General features: G+C 38.3%; 1 protein-coding gene across 2 annotated transcripts in view; it reads left to right on the plus strand.

Annotated features, from left to right (window-relative positions):
* The window catches only part of LOC124158979 (diuretic hormone receptor-like), a 532,792-nt gene extending 521,829 nt beyond the window's left edge, over positions 1-10,963 (plus strand). Inside the window, exons 11-12 of one of the 2 annotated variants that reach the window (XM_046534429.1) lie at positions 2,697-2,857; positions 10,408-10,963. In XM_046534429.1, the coding sequence (XP_046390385.1) occupies positions 2,697-2,857; positions 10,408-10,681 (435 nt within the window). In that variant the 3' untranslated portion in view covers positions 10,682-10,963. The remainder of the gene's footprint in view (positions 1-2,696; positions 2,858-10,407) is intronic. The other variant, XM_046534430.1, reaches the window with a different exon arrangement.
* Positions 10,964-19,703: the final 8,740 nt, after the last annotated feature.

Consider the following 19,703-nt stretch of genomic DNA (forward strand, 5'->3'; position numbering starts at 1 on the left):
CTCTCTGGATCTGCCACTGGATTGTAACAAACCAAGAGCGTGTAAAATAGGCTCTCAGTTTAGAGCTAATTTGTATTTCAATTCGTTAAAATAGGTAAATATGTCGGAAAATATAACTAAATACTTTTGTACAAAGAGGTAACCCAATGGGAGGCTATATCCCTCCCCCTTTACATCCACCACTAGGCAGTGGCGGATACAGAAAAAACTCAAGGGGGGGGCGCAACATATCTTGAGTTGTCTTTACTTTTATCGTAATAAAAGATGATCAAGTCGCGGGCAAAGTATATGAAAATTTTATTTAAAGTGATTATAAACATGTAAAAGACAATGTCATCTTATGATATAAAAAAGTTACAATTGTGGTTTTGCAATGTTCGGCAATACAAAAGGACCCGCAAGATGGGGGGGGGCGCGCCCCCTGCGCCCCCCATCTGTATCCGCCACTGCCACTAGGTTTGGAAGGAAAGGTTAAGCGAAATTTATTACTAGGCGGCATTAGCCTGCTCTTAATGAAAGATGGCCAGGGAACCACGGCTTAAAGGTACCACCAGCACGACCACCACACGGAGTGTTGCGCATGAAATGTCCTCCGAACAACAGTGAAGCAGGGATTTTTAAAAAATTATACCTGAAAATTCTCTACAACCCCCGGGATTTGAACCCAAGCTCACGAGGTGGGAAGCCAACACTCTAGCCGCCACACCAACCCGATCCTCTGCAAACAATGAGTGGAACGTTGATTGCGTTAGACGTGACTGGACGGAACTGGGTTATGATAAAATGAAGTCTACGCATAAATTACACATATTTTTACTATGCCGAAGTTTCAACGATACGGAGGCTTTCGAGGCAAACGGTCGATGCGATTTCGTTTTCCACGAAATTTATTGTCTGGGGACGATAGTTTTGGCGGCCATCCCCCAGCACCTGCAGGTCAGAAGATCACACTGAATAAAGTTTCAACTATTAGCCTAAATATAACGGACGTTTTCAAAATCCATGTCTGTAGCAAGTTACTTTACACGGTCATGTGAACGGGAGCAAAGCTATTCACGCCAATGATGGAGTTCACTATGAAAAAAATCATATGGCTCATTCGGGATTTGGACCCCGGATTTTCCTATTACCGGGCAGGTATGCTACCAGCAGCACCACCAAGACGCGAGCATAACCGAATGGCAATTGCAAGACCCGGGTTCGAAACCCAGCAAGGAAATCCAAATAATTTTTTGTGGTGAATCTCATCCTTTCTGAAAATAGCGTTGAAAATAACTTCACATGTAAGACCTGGGACAAAATTTTGTGGACGGTTGCATTAATTCAATCCAGTGGCGTACTTAAGGGGGAATGAGGGGATAGATCCCCCCCAAAGCCTCAGAGAAATAAAAAAATTATTTGAAACTATTGTCAAGTATATACTTTTATTGTAACTGCATCTGCTTGAAGTTAAATTTTTAGTGCCTATACGATGTAAAATGTATTTCTAGACCTGTCATTTTTCATAAGTTTTTCTAGACCTCCCGTTACCAGGGGGGGGAGTCGCACCCCCACAGGCCATCCCAATCCCCCCCTCCAAAGTATATTCCTAGTTACGCCACTGACTCAATCAGTTTGGGGATACAGTCTCGATGAATAGCACACAGACTACTTCTCGATTCTTTTTTTATTACTACGCTACTGGTTCCGACAGCGAAATTGAAAGTGCCAAGACGGAAACAATAGTATCATCTGGGCAATTCCATTTGTGACGGAATTACCTTTAGAGAAAACTATGCAATTGGATATTTCGATAAAATTTTAAAATACATAATAATTGTAAAATTTCTATCTGTGCATGATCAAAAAACATTTCTGAAGGTGATTTTCATGTACAGAAACAAAATTAATTATATAAATACCTTCTAAATATGCCCAAAATTAAAATGTGACGGAATTACTCCCAGGTCAACCTCTTATGTGTAATGATGTCAAACATCTTCAAACTCTGTGAATCTAAGTGGAATTTGAAAACTTTTAATATGGCTCTGAACAATGTTTGAGTCATCGCTTATGATAACACAATTCGTCAAAACTACAAATTAATAATATGTTTATCACAGTCATAAATAAACACGTGACGGAATTACCAATTGCTTCTTGTTTCAAACTCAAAAAGAATAAGGTCATTTAACTTCAAAACAACTCTGAATCAACAGTAAACATATTATTACCAGATACAATTTTAAAAATGTAGCTTAGCTATAAAATAAAATTCCCATCTTCTGTGTATTCTGTGCTTCCTGCAGTTTCCCGTCTGTGCCAAGACGGAAATAATAGTATTATAGATCTATCAGTACTTTCTTGCTATTTAAAGCATTTCTTCCGCCCGGCTTAAATATCAACCGATAATCCCTAACTGTCTCAGCACACTCTTTCCTTCCCCCCTTTGGACCCTACCTCCCCACTATTTCCCCTTCCCTCAGCTATCTTTCATCCTCTACCTACAGTCTCCTACCTAACTCTGAGGAAGGTGGTAATACGCCACCGAAAATTTAGTACTGTGAGTGTTTTTTACCTTTTTTCGTGTACTGTTATTCTGCCCAACCTGGGGTTTTTTTATGTTTCTTATAAATATATGTGTATGTTCTGATTTCCCGGCCGGACGCCTAGGATTGATCTCAAATGTTCTCTCTCTCTCTCTCTCTTATTTTCAGGGCTTCACGGTGGCTCTCTTTTACTGCTTCTTGAACACGGAGGTGCAAAACACTATGCGGCACCACGTGGAGAGGTGGAAGACGGCACGCAGCGTCGGCTCCCGGAGGTACTACGGCCACAGCAAGGATTGGTCGCCCAAGTCTCGCACGGAGAGCATTCGGTAGAAGTCAATGCGCATCTCCAACAGTAGACGAGCGCTTGCTAACCTCTCCTCCCAACGCCAACGGAATGAGCTAATCCCAAAAATCACCAAGTTCTGGCAAAAATTAAACCCTCCACGCTCTTGCTAGATCTCTGTGGAAATTCGACGTTGTCTGCATGCTGAGTGTTGTCGCGCTAGATGAGGTCCACAATGGTTGGCATGGCCCCGCACCACATTTGACGTTGTATAGTTCTAGAAAAACCCGGCTGACCCCCCTCCCTGTGTAAATATCTTCGCTTCAGTATATATGTCAAAATACTAACCCAAAGAGGAATTAGCTATCCTCCTATCACTCAACGCAAAATGAATAGAATTTAAATAACATTTCAAGCACACCAATTACTGACCATATTCATAATCGCTTGTAATTATTTTCACTATCGCTGGTTTAAAGGAAAATTTTATCAATATTATAGTAATAAATGTGTGATTTGCATCTAAAAACATGGCTACATATACATACGATGCGTAAAATGACACCAATTGCGAAAATTGGAGACTTCATATATTCTGCTATTCGCTAAAAATGTCCCCGCCCTATATTTCCAGCGAATGTACATTTTCAATTAAAAATTTCTTTCCCTGGGCCTCCTCACACTTCGAGGTTTCTGTTTTAGGGATATCTGAAAACTTCAACCAGGCTTTGAATCGAGAACCCTTGGGATAGCTCTATCCACTACTACGTAATAGGCTACCCGCTCCGCAGGGATACTCAAGAGCCGGTCGAACAATTGGGGTTATAAAATGAGGGTGCAATTATAAAGAATTAAATCGGTACAATATAACGGCATTTAAAATAACCAAAAAGGAGCCATAATTAGGCTTTGTTACATTAACCAGGATTTAATAATGTAACTTCCACAGGACGTGTGACAACAGTTGAATGTTATGAATGGATTCGGATCAACTCTACATTAGGCCGGCGCATATTTTTCAAAAATGATCCGATTTAAGAATTCGTGGTCTCCGAATGTGCGAATTGGTTAGAATGATAATTATAAAAAAAGTTTCAGATTCGTGTGACGCTGGATAGCCGTGCCTAAAGCGCCATGGCTTGAATGTAGTTATTTTTAATGTTGAGGTTTTCGTCCTGGATGAAACGTAATATGGGTATGGGAAACGTAGTATGCGTAATAAATGGGTAAATAATATAGGGTAATACATGTAGGAATATTTCCTAGGGTAATAAATTCTGTATTTCTATGGACAAAAATGCCAACCGTTTTTACGTATCTTGATTCATTCATGCCGAAACGCTTCCTCAAAGGTGCCCGCCGCACGCCCCCCGCCTCCCTGCCACAAGCTGCGCTGCGCGTTTCTTTATTCGCGCGACACTCCTCCGTCCCGTGGGTCTTCCCTCCTTCCCCTTGCATGCTGGTTGAGTGGACCTACAGTGAGTAATAATGACAAGCCGCCTGAAATCGGCTAAATAATACGTTAAAACGGTTGAAATTTTTGTCCATAGAAATCTATAATGTATTATTTACCCTAGGAAGTGTTTCATCCGGGACGAAAAACTCTAAAATAATTACATTCGCGCCCTTTAGGCGCCTAAGGCACGGTTATCCCGCGTCGCACTAACTTGAAACTAATTTATAATTTTTTCTCACCAATTCGCACGTTTCGAGACCACGATTCCTTAAATCGGATCTTTTTTTTGTGAAATAAGCGCCAGCCTACTCTGCATGGCACCCACGGAAAAAATGATAGCCTCCCAGGGCAATCGAAATAACTGCGGAGGTATCTTTTTCTGCTGTTAGACCCCCATTTTTTGAACACAGGCAGAGATCGTAGAGTCATCAGCTGCTCGAAACATTAAGGAGCCATGGGGTGCCCTTTTCGGACTTATTGCATAACTGAACTGTCAGCTACTAAGCATAGGCGCCCCTCATCGGTCCTGGAGTACTAGAAAACTGCACAGCAATTTCCACAAGGTAATTCATTACTAGCCATGATTCAATTCACTATCTGATCAAGTATTTTTACATTCCAAATCTGATGAAAAGTTGCGTACCCAACGATGTTATCGAACTAGTTCCTTCTCAAATTCTTTCCGATTGCTTGATTGCTATTTTCGCGTTCTTGCCATGAACAAGTTATTCGATTCCTCATGAACGTAGGATATATTTTGATAGGCGCTTATATCATATCTATATATTTATCATATTGTGATAGGCGCTTGATGACACATGGGTCATATTTTGAGGGAAGAGAGCAGCCACTTGCAAGCCTAAATCCGCCCATATTTATATATATAGACTATAGTCTCTGATTGCATTTTACATACGCAGTCAGACTATTATCAGCACACTAAAAAAATGAAAATTTAGGAATTTCACGGAATAAGTCTTCATGCGTTCGAACAATCGTATCGTGCTCACGAGCGAAAATCCCGATATCGATAAAAATTGTCTCACGGGAGATAAGAGAAAGATAAAAACTCTCCAAAAGAAAAAGCCAACAACTCAGAAAACTGTATAACTGCATCCTCATTCTCACTTTGATAGTAGTCCGCCAACGACGACACTTGCTTAAACGGTACCTTTCCGACCAAAACTTACGCATAGTCCGTGAGTGGCAAACAAGCAGAAAGCACTAACCTCGGGCTTATCCTGAAATCCTATCACTTACAGACCACAGTCGTTGTCTCAATTACCCTCCTTAGCTCATCAAAATACATCACAACACGATTTTGGCCCGATTACCCAAACTTCCGCCGACGTAAGTTCTTGCATTTCGTTGAAAAACTGGATTTCCCGACGTATAAACTGCAGAACTACCTCGACACAGAACATATTCGACACAAACTTACCTGAGAACGGTGAGGATGATTTCAAACAGCTCAAAGCAAGGTCCAAGTTCTTGGCTACTCCTTAATCTGTCTTCACTTAATGGAAGAAAAAGGTGTAGGATTTTAACGAGTCAATAACTTCGCCACCAAACAACATAAAAACGCAAATCATCATCATCATGCACTTTCGATTCTGTAGACTGATATGGAAGTTATCGATCCTATCGATTGTTGTATTTCGAGGAAAAATTTACGAACGCTAATGGTGAAGGAAATTAAAACTAGGAGTTTCAATGATGATGAGTATGCGCCACATAAATATTTCTGTCCCCAAATCGTAAAAATGTACTTCTTCAAACCTGTTCCTTTTCATGGTATCCTTCGAGAGTTAATCATCAAACCTGTTGACTCTTGAACGTACCTCATTTGTTGAATGCTCTCCGTGAAAGTTGGGTGCCATGAACTGGCTGATCCAGAGTATTCAATCGCTACGAAAGCTGGAAATCAGTATTTTTAATTGCTACCAATAGTGCTTAATCTCTCTTGCTCTCGCTCTGGGTGGAAAAGGCGGCTGCAACCTCAGCCTAATTAGCAACTGGTTAATTTTAATTTTAATTAATTGGTTGGCTCCAATCAGGGGCGCAGCTAGGAATTAAGGCTAGGGGGGGTTTCAGGCGCAACTAATACTGGGGTGCTTGGGGTATTGCATACCCGCCAGGGTTTGCAGGAGGTGCGGAGGCCTTCCGCCGGAAAAAAATTAAGATAAATGGTTCGAAATGGTGATTTTTACGGCCTTCTGAGGGATATTTTATTGATCCTCACACTATTCTATAAACAATAGTAATCCAATTAAGTAAAATAGATTTAACTTAAAAATTTCTGTGAGCTCTGGGGGGGGGGGGGTTTATCCCTCAAAACCCCCCCTCGCTGCACCACTGGCTCCAATTGTAAGTCTTCGGCAGCTAATTCGGGGTCACTAACACGCCCTCGGGAGCACGAAGCGTTCTTACCCCTGCTCATTTATTGGAGTCCAAATGGCTGCCCCGGGCCATCGGCATTACTGCCCAGCCGTCATTGTCAAGCTTGCCCTAGAGGCAACTTTGATTTTAATAACTCAGGAACCAATCGCTTAGGTGCAAATGCGCAATTACACATATGTTCTCAAGGGATGGCAAGATGAGTACCCTCTCCTGTGATTAGGCCAAGAGCTGTGCAACTGAAGGAAGGACTACTAGATCCAATTGTAATAATTTTTACCCTAAGCATTTATAGATAAGTATGCCTTAATCATACCATTTTAAAAAGTAATACTGCTAATAATTCTATGAATTCTGCCGAAATAACTCTGTAAATAAGCTACTATACCAACTCACGTCAAACCTTAAGATGCCCCTCTCCTAGACCTCGTCAGCCTTGCTGCAATGCTTTACAGTATTCTAAACTCTCAAGCCTCTCCATTGTCATCAAATACAGCCTTCCTGTTTGCCATCCAATTGGCAAGATCTTAGATCTATGCCTAGGTCTTATATCAGAGCAGCACACCTTGAATGTAACCAATCAAAAAAGGGTACCTACATTAATATTTCTTCCAGTGGCGTAACTATGGGGAGGATGAGGTGGATAGACTCCCCCGCCCCCAAAAGCCTGAGAGAAACAAAAAAAATATTTAAAGATATAGTCTAGTTTTGACATATAATAACTGTATCAGCTTAAAGTTAAATTTTGAGTGACAAAACGATGTAAAATGTATTTCGGGCATGTCATTTTTCCAATATTTTCCCGATTTCTCTGGAGGGGTTGGGGGCGCCACCTCAGGCCATCCCATCCCCCCCCAAAGCGTATTCCTTGTTACGCCACTGCTTTCTTCCAAATTCGCAGCAGCATTGGCTGATTTTGGCATAATCACAACCTCATTTTGGATGTAAACATAGGCTAAATTAGGGAGTGGGTGCATGACACTTAAAAAATAGACAAGATACTATTTAAGATGATTATCATTAAATTTGTTTTGTTTTCTGTATTACAGAGTCTCTATCGTTTAAGACTTGAGCACAAGTCAAGAAGGCAGATTTTCCGGTCATTGGTCATCAGCTAGTACGCACTCGAAAAAATAGCATCGCCCAAGTAGGAAAGGGATTTAAAAACTGTCGTTATTATTTATGTAACTTATTAATATTTTCATATTGATAACTTTCACATCAAAATAAAGGGAACATTTCATAAATTAATAGTTGCGTGTAGTTTTTAATTTCAATTATGAGAAGACCATTTGTCTGCCAGACTCTTATGCTCCCCCAGAAAAAAATCCTGGATCCGCCTTTGTATGTAAATTACCTATTTTATTAAAAAAGCTAAAAATCCAATAGTAACTTCAACAGTTCCCAGTCTTTGCCATTGAACAAGAGATGGCAAGACGAGGGACAAAAATAAATGAAGGATAAATCATTATAAAATGATTTAAGAAGAATCAGAGAATTTGAATGCTTCATTATATTAATATTCATAGGCAATCTAGGGGGGGGCAAGGGGGCTCGTGCCCCTCCAGACCCTTAAAAAATATGCAAGATTTTTAATACGGTCCCATTATCATTGCGATCATTTTGTATCACAAGGTATCCTTGTGCCCCCCCAGAAAGAAATCCTGGATCCGCCCCTGTTGATATTCCTCATCAGGAATTAAATCAATATACCAAAAAGGGGCCAATAGACTAAAATCCCACCATGCTCATAATCAATACGTAGACACCACTGAATTTTTAAAATATCTGACTAGAAGTCATTTAAATTGAGCACAAAATTCCATTGAAACTCTGCTGCTGTACCAATAGATTTCAGAACTAACAGGTGTAAATACAGAAGAATAAATTCCCAAAAATTCCTGCAGCAAAATATTGTACTGGGCCACATTTGAATGACTAAGAATGATTTCCACGGTTAACATAAATATGTATTTTGTCCTAATACAGATCCATAAGAGGAAATCGACTATCAAAATACCTTTTTTATAGGATAGTAGAACAATGACCAAATATAACAGTACCTAGCTGATTAATGTCCAGAAGTATCTCAGCATGTTGCAGGTTAAGGAGAAATGAATGTTCTTCATATAATTGTAAATATTGAACAAATCAAATTTATAGATAATTACACTATTTATAGTAATCCTTCATGGAAACTGTATGTCAAACTTATACATTGTGTATTTCATACTCAAATAATTCCACTCAAAAGTTGTAAAAAAATACAAAAAAGCTAGGAGTTTTGACTGAAGAATCAAAGGAAGACAGACCTTTTACCTGTATCATCCATTGGTATTTTCTCTCTTGACATTTAGGGTCACTGGTTATCACCACCTCTAAGTTATGAATGGAGGCCTGTGCACACATGTCCTTCCATCTTGGTTTACTTTATTGCAACACTAGACCAAATGAAATATATGTTAGGCTCAATTTTTCAAAAGCTATGCCACTCTTTTCCATCTGGTTGAAAGATATTTAATGGGGATAAATGCATGCTAATAGCACCAATGAAGTCTCTAACAGCAGATACAACATTTTGGCCTTTTACGTCATGGCATAAATAAACCAAAAGAACGTCACTGGACATATACTACTCCACTTCCATTCAACTCTGTCCACAATCGGAGGGATTTTTGGTTGAGAATATTTTATAAGCATATAGGGCCACCCACATGAGGGATACGAGGTGCAATTTGTGCCATAGAAAAATATTCTGAGAGAAAAAATTGGGATTTTAAAATGCAAGGATTATATCAGCAGGGGTGAGGATATGTAGTTACTTCTGGGGGATGCATCAGCATTGGGGGGGATGGGCACACCTGTACATGCATAGGTGCCCAAACAGCTGTAGTCAGTATTTTTTTAGGAGGAATCAATATAAAGGGGAGGTTTTTATTGGGGGAAGATTCTTTTGAAACTGTCCTCACAAAACTTCACATGAGAGAGATATCTGAAACCCTTGGCACTAGCCATGCATACCAAGTCCATGGCAAATTGCGTGGTGAACTGATATCCTGGTTAGTAATGAATTGTCTCTCATATTGAAATCATTTCAACAACTCTCACATATGCTTACTTCCAAGGGTCCCTTCGAAAGTGAGTTTCTCTTTGTAGCTTAAGTCTCCTTCAAAGCACGGACTGTACAAGACAGCCATTATTATATTGACTGATAATATTAACTAATTGTTTCAACAAGGATTACATGAGAGATTACATATGGAGAAGGGGCTTGCAGGACAGCTATTACTACCAAAAACTGAGGAAAGGTGAATTTTATGGAGAAACTACAATTCAATCTGGATGCCAAATAGACAAATGTACAATTTCAGATAAAAAATACCAATTTCACTGTCACACTTTAAAATTCAACATTTTTTTGCAAATCCCATATTCTAGACAGATTGCCATGTCAAATGAGGCAATTCTTCCTTACAAATAAATGCACCCCAAAATGCATGAAGAAATTCTGGCTTGTCTGCAACTCTTTCTATCGATTTTGATGGCCAGAAGTAGGCACTCCAGGATGCACACCGATATAAATCAAAGGGAGAGGGTAGAAGGAAATACGTTGAAGGCATTAGGACAAGTGTGCATCGACCTTTATTTTCGACCACTTTCAACTCCACCACATTTTTACTTTATTTCATTTTCACTGCAAATGCTACTCCCAATTTCACTCTATAAATATTTATTTGCAGGCTCTATAGTCAACCAAATGTTGGTGGTCTAGGAGCTGGTGGTGGTTTTGGCGGCGGAAGCCACTACAGGAAAAGGGAATCCTCAGCCAGCGAGGCAACAATGACCACGTATGTCGGAGTCACCAACTTCAACAATGGATGTGGAGGAGGGAGCATAAGCTTGGAATGCCGTCCCACGACTTCCGTCAGTGGAGGTTCTTCATTTTCAGCGGCAGCTGGTCAAACAGCCTGCTCGGTCACCACCCCATTTCTCAGCAAGGAAAATGCTGTTTGAAGTCCTTGTTACCAAGAATTGACATTTCATGAACAGAGGAAGATTTAAACCACAGTGAAGTACATACTATTTATTGGTGGTTTATTTGCAGAGACTAGCGCCATGGAACAACGTAGTTCCCAGCTAGCACCAAATGATTCCCAGAACTGGTATGTTTATGGGAAAGAGTTAATTTTTTATGAACTTGTTGTACTCCTTGTATTTCCGTGTAAAGCTGTCTGAAATGCTACAACCTACATGTGAATAAAGATATGTAAGCACATGCCTCTTTACTAAAATGAATTTGGACATTCTATAAACTTTACTATGAGATCCATACATACATTGGTATCATCTAGATCACATGTAAACAACTTTCTCATTAATAATTCTACATTGGCACTCATTATTTTTACAGTAAAGTAATAGGGACTTCTTCTGAAATTTTTTTCTCACTTCCATCCACTGAGATGAAAGCAACCCTAGGTCAATAACATGAACAGGTCATGAATTTGCATTTCAATTTCCATCTCTGCTACAAACAACAAAGGGGAAAAGTATAGTGATTTTTAAAATTACTTTCCTTTAATCAAAACCCCACTGATTGTTTGCTTGCAGAGATGACAGGTAACCATGGGCATAGCCAGAGAATTTGGCTGGGGGAGCCTTTGGACCCACACCCTCTGGTAGTTACCCCCACTTCATGGGGAGGTGTTCCTCCCCAATTGTTTTTTTAATTTAACCTTCTCAGAACTTAAACCAACCCTACTTTCTGATAACATTTTTGTACTGTACTGAAATTTTTGATTTTTTGATTAGTCAAATTTTTGCAGGGGCCCCCTTAGTTACACCCAAGCAGGTGATCAAGAATTTTTGCTACTTAAGCCAATCTTTTGAATCTTTGGGATAGGTAGGTAGATTTTTAATAATGAGGAGACAAAATCCAACTTCACAACTACTGATCAGCTACTGATGAACACTTTATCACCACTTGGATGCCCTAACTTCAGATTCTTTGGCTGTATACTTTTACTAAGGGACACTTGTCAGAGCTCCCTTGGAAAGCTTTCCAATTTAACTTATATTTATGTAATGTAGCTAGTTGAATCAGGGAACAAGAATACAGCTTGTATCTCTTGCCTCATTTTTACGGAAGAAAATTTAGCTATTTACTGCTCAATTGGGCTATGCTCATTGCAAAAATTGCCTCAGGCACATCTTTTTTAAATCATGGGTTTTAAAGTTCATAGTAAAGCAACTTTGGAATAAAAATTTAGTTAAATATCAGAGACTTGAAAGAATCAGATCCATACCTCTGAATATGAATGCTGCTTTAACTCCTATTCCTCAAATAGGTACTCTAAGCTGGAGAGAAAATATAAGGTAAATAATTTAATGATCTATTAGTAACCCCTTCACTCTCATAAAATCAAAGAAAGTGAGGTAATAGTTGGCTTATCTTCAGAGAAAAAAGAAAGATTGTGACAAAAAATAAAAAAGTGCAAATAGTTAAGTTTTATATTTGATCAAAATTCTGTGTTATTATCTTCCAATCGACTAAAGACTAGCACAAAGTGACTATAGCGGTTCCATCACAATTACGAAAAGGTCAAACAATGGCCTTATATTTTTTTTCATGTTTCCATTCTTATTTCTTTCCTGTGCATAGCATGTCTACAGAGGATGCCACAGCACCCAAGGACAATCTACAAGAGGCAGTAAAAGAGCCTTGAAAACCAAGAACTTAATATAAAATGTAGCTTCAATTATAAAAACCCAAGATGTGAAATGTACAAAAGCTATGACTTCTAAATTATAGATAGTACATTTTTTAAATCAATTTTATACTCATTAAAACTCTTATTTCATAATCATTTATATGAGAGACTAAATTTATAGGTGGAGAGATTTATAGTGAGGAGAGATGAGGAAGAGGTGAGGAAGAGCTCATTAACACTCGTAGAACCCAAATATTCGTTAGCACACCTGAGTCCCTTTTTTGGAAATCAATCACTTCCTCATCCTCATGTTTGGTCAAGTAAGCCTTTGAATAATAACCAATACCATAATTTTATTATTCCGTTACTTTAAACTAAAAAAAAATATTGGCTAAACTCTCTCTTTTGAGCAATTCTGTTGGAACATTTGAATCGAGTTGTTCACATTAAAATTGGTACATTTCTCTTTCTTCCACCACCAACTTAACTTTGAACATTACCTTGATGATATAAAATACATCACCCTCAATTATCCTATCCCCATCCAACCTCAATGATGAAGACCTCAAGCTGAAGGACAATTCACATTTCTACCAGAAATAAATCGCCCCTTAGAAGTGAAGCCTGACCAAATTCAAAGAATGAAAGAAATTGCAGAAAATGCATTCTCAGAAAGTGCATGCACATGTAAAAAATAGCCAACTCAAATTAGCTTCTAAAGGTAATGAAATTTCCCACACACAGGGAAGAGAAATGAACAACATTAACCCTGCCACTTTCTACTTCACACAAAAACATTTTTTTAAACAGTTGTTGATAAAACCATAAATATTAGGCTAAAATGGATTATGATTTGATATCTGAATTTGAAAAAAGAGGGATTTTGACTAAGGTTTTATACACCATCTTACATTGAAACTCTCCGCTTTTTTATGTAGATGAAACTCAAAAAATTAATTGCTTAAAATGTCTTGGTGATTCTAAATATGATTAATGCTGATGTCAATGAAGAATGATGTCAATATATGTACCATGATCCATAGTTTATGAAGGAAATTCAAAAGGTAGGAAATAAAGAATGAGAAATAAAGAAATAAGTAGAGACAGGGAAAAACCCGACGAAGACTCAGGCCATTTGAAATGAAAAAAATCCTCCCATGTATTGAGGCGGAATTCACGTAGGTAAAGCTCCTTTGTCTGACCATATGAATCCCCCTTTGGCCTCAAGAAATAAATACTACTGAAGAAGACATAATTAATTTTCAATCCTAAATACAGTCTACATAAATCTGCTGACCATGCACTTGTATGCTACAACTCTTTTACAAAATTCTGTTTTAGGGATGAGTCAGGTTTGTTCTCTGGATCTCAATTCTACCAGTTCTAGAGCTTCTCAAGCTTAGAAATGGAATTGGAACCAAGGCCAAAAACCGTTGATTCCAAAAAATGTGTGCAAAAACCAAAATTTCCTCAAGTATAATCTGCATTACATACTGTTCATAGAGTGATGTTATGGAACCAATCACTCGTGAGATAACTTGATGCTTTGTAATAAGAAATTTTCATAGAACCCTGATGATATGAATAAATAGAGCATTACGCAATGAAAAGAAATTACCAAATTAAGAACGGGACTGAGAACAGAGACCAAGAACCAACAAGAAAGAGGGGCTGACCCATTCTCACTTCCTTCCCATTTAATCTTTCATTTACTTTGAAATTTAAGATACCTATACTTATGATTTACTGCACATGTGAATTAAAATTTTTTGATAACATCCTTACATCAACTAATTTGGGGGAATTAGGTAACAGTTAATTGCGGAAAGACTTAATGAATTAATCTGATGTGGATAATTTTGTATTGAACCATGCACACTGAGTAAAAATAAAAAGATGTGAGAGAGATTAGAAAGCTTTAAACCAACTTTCTCTTTAAGCCAACCGAGGAAAAATATTTTTTCAAAGGTTTACATGGATGAGGCAAATTGTCAGTAGTTAATTAATTTTTTTTATTTGCCATAGTTTCTTAGGTATGCTCATTTTTCCATAGTTAAAGCTTGCAGATGTCAGTGCCTTTTTGTAATTTTGAAGTGTGTTACACAACTGAAGTACAGCTGTGTGTTTAAAAGTATTCACATGAGTTCCATCAGGAGTGGATCCAGGATTTCTTTCTGGGGGGGCACAAGTAAGGCCGTATCCAGAATTTTCTGGGGGGCACACAAGGTAATACAAAATGAAAACAATGATAACGGGACTGTATTATAACTCTTGCTTTTTTTTTAAGGGTCTGGGGGGACAGATACCTCATGCCCCCTCCCCCTAGATCTGCCTATGAGTGCCATAATAAAGTAGCATAAGAAGTGGGCTTGAATCAAGAATACCTTTAACAGTACTTATCATCAGTGGTGTAACTATGGAGGGGGAAATAAGGGGGATAATAAATAGATCACCCCCCAAAGCCTTAGACAAATTTTATAGTATACTAATGTTTTCCCTGGTGTGATGGTTTCCCACCAAATTACGAGTGAAACCCAAACTTTAAGTACCAAATTGATGAAAAATGTATTTCCTGGCATGACATTTTTTCAAGAATTTTCCCAGGTGCAACCCCCCCACCCAAGTTGCCTGGGAGGGTGGGTGCCCCATTATGCTCCCCCATTCCTCCTTAAGCATATTCCTAGTTACGCTACCGCTAATCATGATCAAACTTCACCAACCTCTGGGTTTTTCACTGACAGCAATCTACCGAAGATGCGAATCAAATTTATTTTGAATTCTCTCATGAAGTTCGTGTTTTGAATCTATACACCACAAAACCAACTTTTGACCACTCACTGACTGACTCACTCACTCCTATAAATGTTTCGGGTGAACAAGGCGAGATACAACAAAGAATCATAGAATTGACTCCCCACCCCAAAATCATCTGAAACCCTAGGAAAAATTGATAAAACATTAAATTTTCGATTATCTATCCATGATAGAGTTGCCAACTGCTTCTATATTCTGAGGGCATTTGGGGGTCAAAAAATGGATTTTTTTCAAAAATGTCATTTTTCAAATCTAGACCAAATGATACATCAAGAAACCAATTTTCAGACCAATTTTTAAATTTTGGCCAAGCTGTGCAATTTCACTATCTCAAGAATTATTACCTAAACAACTGAGGGAGATACGGTGTTGCATTGTAGAAAGTGACCAGCGAGCGGTAGCAAGTTATGATCGCCTGATGCTAAATCATAATGTGTCCCCTCATATTTCTAAGTTGATGCAATATTCTACTAATATATACTGAACCCATTGCATAGTTTTATTCTTGAAATTTCTTCTAGAAAAAAGTGTACAACTGAATGCTTACCTAATCAATACCTATATAAAACAAATTATTATGGGGCCACAACTGTTACACATACAGCAACTGGTGAATTGGCTATTATAGAAACTAGATCTGTATTCTCTATGTTAAAGAGGACAGCTAATTCAGTGAAAGGTTCCAATTGAACATGTTTAATACTCCATAGCAATTTTCAGTGGCTGATATAGCTGATGGTATAGAGTATTGTACTACTCTGCCAGAAAAAACCATGGCTGTTATGATACATGGGACATAAATTATTTGCTGACAAACTACGGGTAATATGGAGGAGTGGATACAATGCAACTTGCTTCAAAAAAGGCTTTTTCAAAGAAAAAGATTGAGAAGTCATCTCAAGGGTTGACATCAGACAGCTTTTTGTGGCTAATATATGAAAACATTTCATGTGAAAATGTACAATCACTTCTTAACTTTCCCATATTAGGAAAATCTTTATATTTACTGATATATGTATTTTTTTAAATCATAGTAGTTTTGTTTGGTGAATGTTTAAAGCAAAAAACTGGCAATGATTAATTAGCGTCACCACAAGTAAAGTCATGTGTATATATTTATTTACATGAAAGAAGATAATTATAATAAAGTTAACAGTTAAATTGATGTGGTGAACTGTTGCATCAAAATAAAATATACTGTTACTTGGTCAATTCTAGATATGGTATTCATTAATGTTCAAATCTACTACTTTATGTGAATAGAGTATGCGGTACTTCATCAAAATTTGTTGTAAAAGCAGATGTATTTTTTCCATCCTGTCACAAAGAAAAGCAATTATGTACTGTAAATGTGAAAAGTAAATAATAAATATTGTTTACTAAAAACAAATATCATTTCATCAAAAGTAATTTCATCAACCTTGCTATACCCAATTCTATTGCCCTAAAGCACAAGAAAATGAAAAGTTAAATCATTTTCTCATGAGGCCAATTATACATCAAAAGGTAGCATCATAAAATACCAACTATCACACATTCATTTCATAATGATTTCACCCCTAATGATTAAGAAGACCTCCCACCCCAGAGTGACTTCTGTTTGCCGATAAAAAAGGCAGCTTTTTGATAAAACAAATGCCTTGCAAATTTCACGACTACATCTTTGCACTAATTTTTTGCATGCAACACTTTGCAATAAAGTATATATAATTCTGCAAAAAAATTCATGACAATCTTATCCAATCTTTTCCTTCACAAACTGCAGTACGAGTTCCTCAGAATGAAGAAGAGCCTTTTCCAATTCACATCTTCTGAGTTGTGTCTCCATTATACCCCCAGGATAAACACCATAAGACTGGACTCCTGCTGGTTACTAAAAGTTTTCTTAAAGCCTTTAGCCTGTAGATACTAGGATGGGATGGTCTGCTAATGGTAATTCAGTGGAGGAAACAGACATATGCACATATGTATTTCACTACACCCCCTTAACCTTTCCGCACCAAACGTCAGGTGGAGCCAATGGGCATTTTCATAATCAGAAGACCTAACGTCGTGTATAGCTGCTATGGATATTTCACCTGCTACAAGTTTTTCATACTTTGAAATGAATTCTTTATTTTTTTCTGTGTGTAAGCAATTTTCAAACGAAATTTTAGCATTAAAAATAATGGACTTGTGAACTATAGTCTTAGTACCTTACGTTCACTAACTTTGTTGTTATTAACGCTAGAAACATGTTTAAAATTCCACAATGCTTAAATAAATGTTAGTAGTTCTTATAGAAGAGAAAATTATGGAAAATCAAATGCAATGTTTGGCTTAAAAAAAACCACTGGTAATGCAATAAGTTGGCCATGGATTCGTGCTAAGATAGGGTTGGAGGATCTATAGATATCTATCTATATACTATAGTCTAGTCGCCAAGGTAAGGGATGGGCACCCCATTGAGTTAGGTCCCAATTGTGAGGGAAGAAACTACCAGGGTAACTTCATCCCTAAAAAGAGCTCCGCACAGAGAGGTTTCAAATATTCTTATGTTACTCATAGCACAGTAAACATTTACCTATTGTAAGTGCCGGCAGGAAAGGGAAATAAGCTCCTAAGAAGCCTGAATCACACGATCATTTTTTTTCGTCACGAAAGTGATCACTATCGCGATCACTGCGCAAAATGATCGTCGCCGGCAATTGTTTTTCACGATCGCGATGAGGATTCCCATCGCTATTTTTCATCACTCGTCCGGTCGCTTTTTCCGTCGCTAAAACCGTCACTAAAACCCCATATCAGCCATTCGGAACGCATTCCCCTATGGAGCGATTGCATCGCAACGTTTGACAATTGTGGGAACGACATAAATAAACAAACACGCTATATAATTTCGTGATGTGGGTCCACATGACAACGAGCTGTGATATTGGAAATGATGTGAAAAGCGACGGCGGGAGTGACCGTGTGATTCAGAAAAATGATCACTAGTGCGATTGCTTTTTTGCGACGGGAAAAGTGATCTCGATAATGATCACTTTCGCGACGAAAAAAAATGATCGTGTGATCCTCTCCCTTCAGACTCTACCCAAATTACAAATCCAGGAACTCTGCATCATAATCAGTTAACACTAGGATTTCTTGCAACATAGTACCCAGCTAGCACATTATAAGTCATTGAGATAAGGTGAAAGGAAGAAATAAGGAAGTCGCTTCTCAAGTAAGCTTGTTATGGGTTTCTTACGGCCAGGGCGACAAACATCCAGAGTAATGGCAAAATGGATGCCAAACTTTCAGCACTTCCGTAGATGCTGTTATTATCCCATCGTTACAGAATGTTAATTAAGGCCTTTATGCATTAAAACAATGTTTTTATTATTGGCGCTTCTATATTATGAGGAGAAATAACATCATACCACCATAATTTGAAAATCATTCACATTTATGAACTGATAGCTTAACGAAGGTCGTAAGAAAAACACAATTTCACAAGAATACCAACGTAGAATAATATGAAAATGCCGGAAGGAACATCTAATATACGTATTGTAGTCATCGGGTTATCAAACCATAATTTAAAATTCATAAATGTTAAAATGTATGGACCTTGAATAAATTCAGTTTTTCATGCACATGCCAAACAAGTTTTTTTACATAATTGGATATTTAATTAGAAACTACGCTCCCTCATCTCAACAACTGCTGTGGTGTAGTGGTCAGCGTGTAGTGCTACGGCTCCGGGGGTCGCACGTTCGATTCCACCCTGATGTTATTTTTTTTTCTCTTTCCGCCGCATGGATAGAGTACTTGTACTATACTTTATATCTTCACTAGCCGGTTGCTTGCAGTTATTAATTTTTTTCTATTTACGGGAAAATCTGTTATCAGTTGTTTAGCCCTTATAAAAACTCGCTAAATTTCCCCAATAGCCTTTAAATTCATGTCAAGATGAGCCGCGTAGCATGTTTAGTACGCTGTTCAGCCGCCTTTGGCGCTCCAACAGAAGTGACTTACATTGCCTGAGGATATTTGACGGCAATCCTTACCTAAACGTCCCTAACGTCTTACCCTTGCCTTATATAAGTCCCTTAGCTTACGATAAGCTGCTTATCAATTTTTTCCGTAAGAAAACCATAAGAAACGGTTAACTCACTTACTTTGTGCTATCTGGGTAGCTAGCTAGTAGCAGTGGCACAGTGAGGGGGGGGTTTTGGGGGATAAACCCCCCCCCCCCCCAGAGCTCGGAGAAATTTTTAAGTTTAATCCATTTTGCTCAATTGGATCAGTATTACTTATAGCATAGTGTTGGGATTAATCAAATATCCCTCAGAAGGCCGTAAAACTCGCTATTTTGAACCATTATTCTTAAAAAAATTTCGGAGGAGAACCCCCACAACTCCTGCTTAGCCTGGCAGGTATACAATACCCCCACACCCGTAAGTATTACTTGCGCCTAACACCCTCCCTGGCCTTAATTCTTAGCTGTGTCCCTGGCTAGTAGTAACTTATTTCCTGAGTGCCACTTA

This window comes from Ischnura elegans, chromosome 5 (genome assembly GCF_921293095.1).
Source record: "Ischnura elegans chromosome 5, ioIscEleg1.1, whole genome shotgun sequence".
Classification (NCBI taxonomy): Eukaryota; Metazoa; Arthropoda; class Insecta; order Odonata; family Coenagrionidae; genus Ischnura; species Ischnura elegans.